Consider the following 11330-nt stretch of genomic DNA (forward strand, 5'->3'; position numbering starts at 1 on the left):
TCTGATTCCAGTGTTTTTTTTTCCCAGCATGAAAATCTCCAACTACACCTATCAGTTGCTTTGCAACTGTGTGTTAAGAGATCAAGCTTTGATAGAATTCACTTTTGCCTTGTGTAGTCACCAGGAACATTATGCCTTGCAGGACGGAATCAAAATAATGCTTTCTCCAACTTCCAAGAACAACAACAAATATAATAATAATGATAATAATAATAATAATAATAATAGTAAGAAGAAAAATTAATAATAAAATAATAATAATGATGATGATGCTGATGGTTATTTATTATTATTATTATCATATTTATTACTGTTATATATTATTATTTTATTATTGCTGTTGTTATTGTTGATTATTATTACTTTTGTTATTGTAGTTTTTATTATTATTATTATTATTATTATTATTATTATTATTATTACTGTTGTTATTGTTGTTGTCATTACTAGATTGCATAAAGACATGGTGCCAGATAGCCTTATCTTCAAGACTATGCAGCATTATCTCATTTAGACATAAATTTAAAAGGAAGGTAAACAACATTATCTTTAAACTTCCTAAACAAAAGTTTTAGACACCCCCACTTCAGCTTCACACAAAAGAGAATCTCTGGTATTAGAAAGTTATTAAGTAAGTAGGAAAAAAAATGAAAAAAAAAAAATAAAATAAGTCAATTGGGACAGATAATTTATTACCCGCAGACTGCAGTGTTGTCTGCAAAATTTACCCAAAGAACACTAACAAATAGAAAAATTCCTAGGAGAAATTGAGTTACTCAGAAAGGAAGCCTTTACTTTCCCATTTTGTTTTTAGAACGATTTTTGTTAAACCAGTACCGCTCATGTTTGTGTTTCAATGGTATGAAGGGGTTACACCAAATTAATTTAAGAAGGAGGAAGTTTAACATAGTATATAACTACATTTGAAGTATTTTTGAAATTAGCCCAATTGTAAAATGTCATGATTTTGCTATAAATAAAAATTTAAAAGGAAATGCCTTACCTGCAAAGGTAATAATGCCATAATTATAGCATTTCAAAAATACTTCAAATGTAGTGATCAAATTACTATGTATATTTGCATACCATGAACTGAATCATAAAAAAAAAAGAATGTACAACATTTTTCTGTGTAATTAAGTAAAGGACTCCTCCTTTCTCTGTACATTTTATAAATAGTGAAACAAAACCTATTTGCCTGTTTTCCAGCTGCCAGCATTCTTACCCTGAGACTCCAGATCCTTTTTACTGTTATGTAACTTAGCTGATCTTAATCTTCCTAAACAGCAAAATTACAGAAAATGAATAATTCCCGTTTGCAGTTCAGTTTCCTCTGCATTTACATGCTATGTGCTGCTGGCATAATTACCTTTGCAGGTAAGGCATTTACTTTTTAATTTTTATTTATAGCAAAATCATGACGTTTTACAATTGGGCTCAATTTTCAGTATAAATAAGTTTACATGTTACAATATCTCAATTAACAGAAATAGCGTTTTTACATTATTGTGGAAACGAGTAGAGCAAACAGAGGACATCTAACAACAAAGAATTATATAAGACTGTTTTCTTCATTCAGTGCTAAATAGAAAAATGCTGGTACTTAGCATCCATTGCAGACTAAGATGTATTTAGTGGTATGTCATATAGTACTGAAAATTGTAGTTTGCCCAAAAAATAAGCAGAAGTCTAAATGTCACGATAGTTAACAAAAGTAGTAATGTTCATTTAATATGCATCAGGGTATGCTAGGATATGCATTTCTGAAAATCTCTTATATTTTATGAAAACAAGTATGGCACATGGAAATTTGCATGACAGCTCATGTTCAATAATCATATTTTTTTGTTAACATAGAAACATAAAACAGGCATTTAATAACTAGTACATAATGGAGACTTACAGTATTATAAGGAATTTTCACATTGTTGTGTAAATATGAAAAATTCAAACTACAACAAAAAATACTAAAGAAGCAAAAAGTAAAATGTGCCTCTGCTGAAAATATGTTTCTGGTTGAAATTAAGCATGGACTATATTCCCTTCAAGATGAAATATCATGTGTGCGACACATTTAGCAGGAAAGAAAATGATGTTACTCTTTAAATCAGCACAGACATTCATTGATTAAAATGCATCAGGTCTGAGATCGTACTACAGTGGGGAAAGGGCAGATTCCCAGATTTACACTGTACTGCAATCTCTGTGTAAGAAAGCTGGAACTGTCTGACAAAGTGATTTTTGGTCAACTGGACTGGGCTTTCTTACCTATCAATGAAAGATAACATCAGTGGAAAGGTGTGTTCCATTCCATCTATCTATCTATCTATCTATCTATCTATCTATCTATCTATCTATCTATCTATCTATCTATCTCTCTATCTATATATCTATCTGTCTGTCTATCTATCTGTCTGACTATCTATCTATCTATCTATCTATCTATCTATCTATCTATCTATCTATCTATCTATCTATCTAATCTATCTGTCTATCTATCTATCTGTCTGCCTATCTGTCTACATGTATGTATAGTCTTCATCATCACCATTTTCCACTTTTAACAAGAGGTCAGAGCGTCATGTTAGCTGTCAGCACTTTTCTCATTTCAGATCTGTTCTCCTACTTCCTTCAGTAGTCATGCCTGCCTGCCTGCATTACATCTTCTCTCACACAATCTATCCATCTTTTGGCTGGACATCCTTATCTCCTCTTGCTTCTTCCGGTCTCTCCCAAATCATTGCTTTTCCATATAATTTTGTTATTTGATGTACATGTGATCAACCCACTGTAATCTATTTTCCTTGACTTCTGTCATTGCAGCAAATTTAGTTTTCTCACACACTTGATCTCTACCACATAAAGCTTCCTCCACTTCTCTGCCTTCACTGCTCAAATTTCTGTGACATACAGAAGCACTGGTCCTACCAGTGCTTTGTACATTTCACTTTTCAACTTCAATGGCATTCTTTTCTTGCACACAATACCCCTGACATGTTATGCCATCTAGCTGCATCAAATCATAGCCTATATTTGACCTTCTCTTTCAGTCTTCCTTGACCTCAGCTACATCACTCAGATATCTGACACTGTTAATCTGTTCCACTGTTTTCTCTTCTCTTTAAGTTTTAAGCTCTTTCAATTTCTTTATTTGCTACCATGACCACTGACCCATCTGTATTGAGTTTCTTCCAATGTGCCTTCACTTTTGCATTCCAGTCCCCTATCATTAGTAGAAGTTCCTGTTCAGAGTCTGCTTGTAGTAATACATCACCTGCATACAGAAGCTTTGTTGATATAACCCCTCCAACGTCTAATGCAATCCATCAACAGATTGAACAGGTGTTGGCTTAGAGCTGTGCCTTGATGCATCACCACTACAGTTAGGATGCCATCTGTGAGTCCAAACACTGCTTGTACTTTTGTCTCTGAGTCCCTGAGCACAGCTTTACTATTTCTACCAATGATGTAGGGACATCAGACCATCACAGGACTGACCAAATCATCCTTCATGTCCTTGCTATTTATTTCCAAATCTAGGATTGCACATGTGGACACTTTCCTCATCTCTGGCTAATCCTCCACTACCTGTCTCACTGAAAACATCATATAAGTTGCACTGCTTCCTGATATGAATCCAGACTGCTCATCGCCTATATTTCTTTGACTACACTGCATAATCATTTATGAACTTTCATGCAGTATGACCATAGTATTATACCTTTGTACTACCCAAATTTGTATATTTCCCATTTGTTCTTTTATACTTGCAGTAGAATGCTTTTTCTCTAATTGACTGGTCCACACCTGCCTCTCCATACTGCAGTGAGTACCCTCAGGAGCTATTTTTTTCTCTACAATACCTAACATCTTTTTCTTCTGGAATGACCTTTTCTCAGGACATGGTAGAGTATTAGTCATGTGATTAATAGTTGGTGGTACAGATGCTGAAAAAACACCTCTGACAGAGATTTATCCCTTTACTTGAGACAATATTACAGTTGATGGAATACATGCATAATTACAAGACTCCTTACAACTCTTATAAACTGGGGAAATAATTCCTCTACAAAGCCAGTTTTGCTAAAGCTTGGACTCCACCCTTCTAAGTAACTGCTGGCAAACCCATATCTGTAAAGGCTTCATTACTATTCATTCTTCCTTTATTGTTTGGTTATATATTTTTTTATGTCAATGTTGTAATTAAATACAGCAGATTTACTGAGGTCAGAGGGAAACATCACTATTATTAAAGTCAAGCAAAAATAATGCAGTCATTAACATTATCTTGCCAGGCCATAAACTGTCAGATAGTTTGCAGCTCTACCTTAAAATCATCTTAAAGTACTTAACGTTTTGATCAGTGACTTTGTCTAACATTCACGTTTTCCCATACTTCATTATCAGAAGGCTTAGCATACCTCTACCATAAATGACTCAAGATTAGTGTAGCCATGTTGGTTGCAAAGGCAATTGCTGCCACTTTCAGTGACTTGATTTTGTCCACCAAATCCACAGGTTATTCTCTACAATAGATGACACAAAAGGATGAAGTATCAACTGTTGATAGGTATGCCTTTCAGTACCTGTGTGACATATCCTGGCTCAAGCACCATTTTACTTTGAGATGACATGGTAGTTTCCGTACAGGGGATTAGATAGATGTGATAAAAGCAATGCATGGTATTAGAGCAAACCAGGATCTGTTATGCACTATTGGAAATAACAAACTAAAAATTACAAAACAGGCGGAAAAACTTAGAATATATGAAGATAAATATAAGGAAAAAACACAAAAACAAATTGATGACCCAAAAAAAGTTTTATAGAGAACTGGGAAATAAGGTAAAAGGAATAGATAGACCGTCAAAAAAAGAGGAAGTAGATACATTTTGGAGAAGTATCTATGAAAATTATGTGGAACATAAAGATGCTAAATGGATAGAAGTAAAAGTGAAAATAATAAATTTAAAGGTACAGGATATGAAATGGGATGAAATAACTAGAGAGATTGAAATAAAGTTGAGAAAAGCCTCTAACTGGAAAACCCCAGGGCCAGATGTAGTACCTAACTTTTGACTTAAAGTGTTAGCTTCTTTGCACGATGATCTAGCCATGAGAACTATTTATGTATGCACCCCGAACACACGCCGCACTGGTTAACAGAAAAAACAATGCTCTTAATAAGAGTGAGCATGCAAGCTACCCTATAAATTATAGACCAATAACAAGTCTTCTGATAGCATACAAACTATACATGGGAAATTGACGCCGACAGAGTTTATAGACATTTAGAAGATAACTCAATTATGGCAGTAGAACAATAGGGCAATAAAAGAAAGTCAAACAGAACAAAGGATAATTTGTTGTTAAATAAAGTCATAGTGGAAAATTGTAAGAAGGGGAAGAACCTAAATATGGCATGGATTGACTACAAAAAAGCATTTGATAGTATCCCACATTCATGGATAAAAGAGTGCTTAAAAATGTATAAGATGCACCCTACACCGATTGGTTATATTACAGTAGCCATGAAACAGTGGCAGACCACTTTGCAATTAAGCCATGATAGAGGACAGATTATTGTCCCAGGGATAAAAATTCAAAGGGGAATATTCCAGGGTGACTCTTTGTCACCCTTGTTATTCTGCCTTGCCATTAACCCATTAAGCTGCTTACTTAACAGCCTAGGCCATGGCGAGAATTTGGCATCTAGAAAACAACAAAGTCTAATGACTTCTCATCTTCTCTTTGTTGATGATTTAAAACTGTATAGCTCATCAGATGAGGAACTGAAAGCACAGCTGCAAGTTGTCAAAACTTTTTCAGATGATATTGGAATGTCATTTGGTCTTGATAAATGTGCAAAAGCAACCTTTAAAAAAGGAAAATTGCAGCACCAGGAAAAAATCACTTTGGGGCAGTATGTGATATAAAAGAACTTGAGCAAGAGGGTGTGTATAAATACTTGGGAATTGATTGAGGATCAGCAATAAAACATTAACAAATGTGAATAAGGCTTAGTAAGGAGTACTTTAGTAGACTTAAATTAATCCTTAAAACAGCATTGACACCTAGGAACAAGATCCAAGCTATAAATCAGTTTGCTCTTCCTGTTCTAACTTATAGCTTTGGAGTGATTGACTGGCCACAAAAAGTGTTGGATAGACTGGATATCAAAACAAGAAGGGCGCTTCATGCTCACCAAATGATTTATAAAAATCAGTGTATACCAAGATTATATATCCTCCATTCTGAAGGAGGAGTGGGCCTCCTTGGACTTGATTACATGTATAAATCTGCAATTGTGGGACTCCACACATATCTACTGACCTCACAAGATCCAAATGTGGTGAATGTTTTAAAACATGAGAATAAATATAAGATGACATCTCTGCTTAATTTAGCAGAAGCATATCGACGTCAAGCAGGATTGGAAATCAAACCACCAGAAGTGGATAAAAACCAGGCAGCAAATGAATGTGCTAAAAAAGAAAAATAATATAAGGTGAAGGATCAGATGAGAAGGCAAGAAATCTGGAAAAAAACATAAATATAGTTGCAAGTATAAAATCCTTCTGGAAGAGCCTCATGTTCAAGAACGAATGCCGGAATGGTTAAGGAGAGGTGAATTTACATCAAAAAATCAAAGGTTACTATTGGCAGCTCAAGATAGTGGGCTGCGTACCATGCTGGTTTACTAAGTCTATTGAACATGAAGGAGAAACTGACATATGTAGGTTTTGTGGAACCGAGTTGGAAACAGTTACACCTTATTGCTGGTTGCGATGCTGTAATGGCAGAGGGACTGTATACTGAGAGGCATAATAATGTGGTGATATTGTTACACTGGAGATTGTGTAAACATTATGGTATTAAAGTGGCTGAAAAACATTGGAAACATGAGCCACAGAGAATCATAGAAAATGATGAAGATTACATCACATGGGATCACCCAATACTAACAGTCCAAAAGATAGATGCTAGAAAACAGGACATAGTGATCCAAGAAAAGAAGACAAAAGTAGCATTAATCATTGAAATTGCCACACCTAGTGACTATAGTGTCCTGTGTACAGAAAGACACAAAGCCATAAAATACCTTGATCTGCAGGCAGAAACGAGAGCCATGTGGAAGAAAGATACCCAGACAGTTCCAATAATAGTTAGATCAACAGGTCTTATAAAAAAAGAATTTACAATCATATTTAGATATGTTACCAATTCATATAACACCATATGAATTACAGAAGGAGTCATTGCTGGGCACAGTGCAGGTACTGAGAAGAGCACTTTTGGCTAACATCAAAGAAAGAAATAATACTAATTGCATGAACTTTAATCTTACTCTGACTTAGGAATGGGGTCCAGTCCCGTCATGGTATTAGAAACCCTAAAGATTTGTAGAAATCAAAAAAGGGATTAATCAACTGTTGTTTGATTTCTAACAGCCTCAGCATGGCTGCTTGAAGTCACCTGCTAGCAGTCATCAAAATCTAGTACCTGATGCATTGTGGGATTACTGCTTCTGTGGGATTTCTGTGCGCTTTAGCCAGGAGTTTCTCTTTTTCCCACTGCTCGGTGGCATTAGGCTGTTGAGGTTATGAGCATTAGTTTCTATGGTACAGGGCTTGATTCATTTGTAATATATTTTGTATCAAAGGAAAAAAGACTCACTGCAAGTAAATAAAAGATAAAAAGTCAAAGTAAAAACAGCAAAAAAAGCACCAGCAGAAATTAAACGTTGAACAGGCCTCAAGACACCCAACAGTCAAAAAGTGAATAAATCCACAAAACCAGAGTTCTTGTAGGAAATCTCTTTGTCAAAATGGTCCAGTGAATGAATAATCCCAGGTACAATCCTAGAGTTGAGAAAATCCTCTTTATTAGAGCACAAAAGTGAGTAAAAACAAGCACTTTTGCCTGGCAATCCCAGGCTTTTTCAAGATGAATTAGTTGTGTGGCAGTGTAGTTTATATATTCTAGCTAGTAAACCACTTAGTGTTCAAAAATCACTTAATTGAATAATTAAATAATCATACTGACATTACAAAATTAATCTCTCTTAAAGTTCATCAATGCATTCTGTGCTGTATTGTCAAACATGCTAAGTTACAGAAAAAATATGAAGTTAAAATCCAATAAATATAAAAATCTGCTAAACATATTAAAAGCTAAAACTTTTAGTGAGACTGCAATGTTGTTAAAATTAAACAAAGCTCTCATAAAACGACCAGTGTTACCATTGTGCAACAATGCTGTCAACCTAGCTAAAAAATACTAAGAAATTACAAAATGCAAGCGTGTCATAACGTTGTAGCGAGTAGAGAATATAGTCAATATAAAATTAACTACTTATAATGTCAACATTTAAAAGTCTAAAACAACTCTAGAAACTGTTATTGATGATCGCTTGAAGAGTTAATCAAGCACAAGCCTTTGATAAACAATTCCTAGACATAATGTGTTATTAAACATTTCAATACCTCTTGAAAAGTCATGTAAATGTTCATCTAGTGATCAAAAATGGTTAATAGTGATCAGATAACAAAAATCAGTAGTGTGCTGACCATAAAAAGTGCGAAACAGTGGGAGAGTCATAACTTGTACCTATTCGCCTTAAGCACACTGGCAAGACTGCAGTGGGAGAGTCATAACTTGTCCCTATTCGCCTTAAGCACACTGGCAAGACTGTCTTGCCAGTGTGCTTAAGGCGAATAGGGACAAGTTATGACTCTCCCACTGTTTCGCACTTTTTATGGTCAGCACACTACTGATTTTTGTTATCTGATCACTATTAACCATTTTTGATCACTAGATGAACATTTACATGACTTTTCAAGAGGTATTGAAATGTTTAATAACACATTATGTCTAGGAATTGTTTATCAAAGGCTTGTGCTTGATTAACGCTTCAAGCGATCATCAATAACAGTTTCTAGAGTTGTTTTAGACTTTTAAATGTTGACATTATAAGTAGTTAATTTTATATTGACTATATTCTCCAATCGCTACAACGTTATGACACGCTTGCATTTTGTAGTTTCTTAGTATTTTTTAGCTAGGTTGACAGCATTGTTGCACAATGGTAACAATGGTCGTTTTATGAGAGCTTTGTTTAATTTTAACAACATTGTAGTCTCACTAAAAGTTTTAGCTTTTAATATGTTTAGCAGATTTTTATATTTATTGGATTTTAACTTCATATTTTTTCTGTAACTTAGCATGTTTGACAATACAGCACAGAATGCATTGATGCACTTTAAGAGAGATTCATTTTGTAATGTCAGTATGATTATTTAATTATTGAATTAAGTGATTGTTGATTACTAAGTGGTTTACTAGCTAGAATATATAAACTACACTGCCACACAACTAATTCATCTTGAAAAAGCCTGGGATTGCCAGGCGAAAGTGCTTGTTTTTACTCACTTTTGTGCTCTAATAAAGAGGATTTTCTCGACTCTAGGATTGTACCTGGGATTATTCATTCACTGGACCATTTTGACAAAGAGATTTCGTACAAGAACTCTGGTTTTGTGGATTTATTCACTTTTTGACTGTTGGGTGTCTTGAGGCCTGTTCAACGTTGAATTTCTGCTGGTGCTTTTTCACTGCAAGTAAATACAACTCTCAAAATACAAAACAAAAAACACTATTGTTAAAATTAACAGGGACCTCCAGACCATGATCAAATCAACCAAAGCCAGATATGACATAACACTTGCCATCTATGCAAAGGACAAAAACAAAACCTTCCTTATAGCTCCATAGGTTAATAGGTAGTTACTAGGCTATCAGCCCAAAAGACACTTAAGCCTAGCCAAGCTTACCCCAAATTTATAAAAATATTGCCCACATATGATAATAGCCCAAAGAACGTTATGGTTACAACATAGTGTTGTACACATCAAGCATTCACAGGCTGTCCCTGTCCATTCAGGACATAGATTCCAAAGCATGGGTACATTTGTAATTTTCAATCCATTGTTCCAAAATTCTTTTGACTAGGGTTTCAGAAGCCTTTTCCAGAGAAGTGGTAATCTTTGAGACACATAACTATCTGTCCAACTTGTCCTGTTTATGTTGCACATGAGATTTAGGTCCCTAGAATGGGAATTTCTGGTGCTGTTTTACAAACATGCAATAAATACATCAGTTTGGTATCATCAGATGCCTTGTAAGCTAGGCATAGAATGCCATGCAGCAGTGTGTAGAATACCAAGTACAGGGACAGGGTTTGAGATGTCCACATAGCACCTATTGTTTGCTTCCTGTATTTGTTTTGTGAGGATCCTCCATGATCTCTTAAGCTGTTGCAAATGTCTTGTCATGTGCATTCCAAAAGGAAATTATAGTAAATTATTAGCCTGACGAGAGCTGTGTACAGCATAAAAAGAAGTTTTGTACTTACCATAACATTCCATGTGTGTTGTCCATTTTGACCTTTATTCTCACTGATGGAGGTCAGATCTGATCCATTGGATTTGTCTCAGCCTTTTACTAAAGCTCTAGGCCATCAGCAAAGCTTGACGGCATTCTCCTTTACTCATAATGCAACAACTTCCTCAGTTCTTGTTTGCCCCTGACAACCCATATACAGGTGACTGCTTTAATACATTGACAAGTTTATTTCTGAGGCTATACTGCTGTAATACCTCATTAGCACTACTTGTTCTCTCAGGAGTATGGGCAGGGGTTATGGAGCATGGGTTGTGAATAAAGGTCGAGATGGACAACGCACATGGAAAATTATGATAAGTACATAACTTCTTTATGTGATGTTGTCAATCTCACCTTTATTCTCACTGATGGGACCTCACCCAAGCTACATGATTCTTGAGTGGCGCATGGGACAATATTCCTCAGAACCATAGAACCAAAAGATGCTCTACTCCTAGAGGCCAAATTGACTTTGTAATGAGTAATAAAGGTATGAGGAGTTTCCCATGTTGCTGCAGCACAGATATTATCCAAAGGTAACCTAGCCTGAAAGGCTGCAGAAGTAGCTACCAACCTAGTGGAATGAGTAGGGTTAGCAAGAGTTTTGTTCTTAGAACTGTAAATGAAGGATATACATTGTGAAAGTCATTTGGATAAAGTAACGTCTAACACTGGTAGGCCTTTTCTAACATCAGAATAAGAAATAAATAGCTGATCTGATTGTCTGATTCCTGAAGTTCTGTGTAAGTAGAAATGTAATTGCCTATGAACATCCAAAAGATGCAATGAATATTCCTCTTTATTTTGGAAATTTGGGAAGACAACCAGTAGTTCAATAGATTGATTGTGGCTACTCCTAGACACAACTTTTGGTAGGAAAGAGGAAA

At 35.2% G+C, this 11330-nt stretch overlaps 1 protein-coding gene across 1 annotated transcript in view; it reads left to right on the forward strand.

The window, feature by feature from the left end:
* Positions 1 to 1212: 1212 nt before the first annotated feature.
* LOC122801113 (IgGFc-binding protein-like) overlaps positions 1213 to 11330 on the forward strand; it is a 495969-nt gene continuing 485851 nt past the window's right edge. The window contains exon 1 of the mRNA XM_044070643.1: positions 1213 to 1377. Within this exon, the coding sequence (XP_043926578.1) occupies positions 1302 to 1377 (76 nt within the window). The 5' untranslated portion in view covers positions 1213 to 1301. The remainder of the gene's footprint in view (positions 1378 to 11330) is intronic.

Source organism: Protopterus annectens, chromosome 4.part1 (genome assembly GCF_019279795.1).
Source record: "Protopterus annectens isolate FY-2018-M chromosome 4.part1, PAN1.0, whole genome shotgun sequence".
Taxonomy (NCBI): Eukaryota; Metazoa; Chordata; order Ceratodontiformes; family Protopteridae; genus Protopterus; species Protopterus annectens.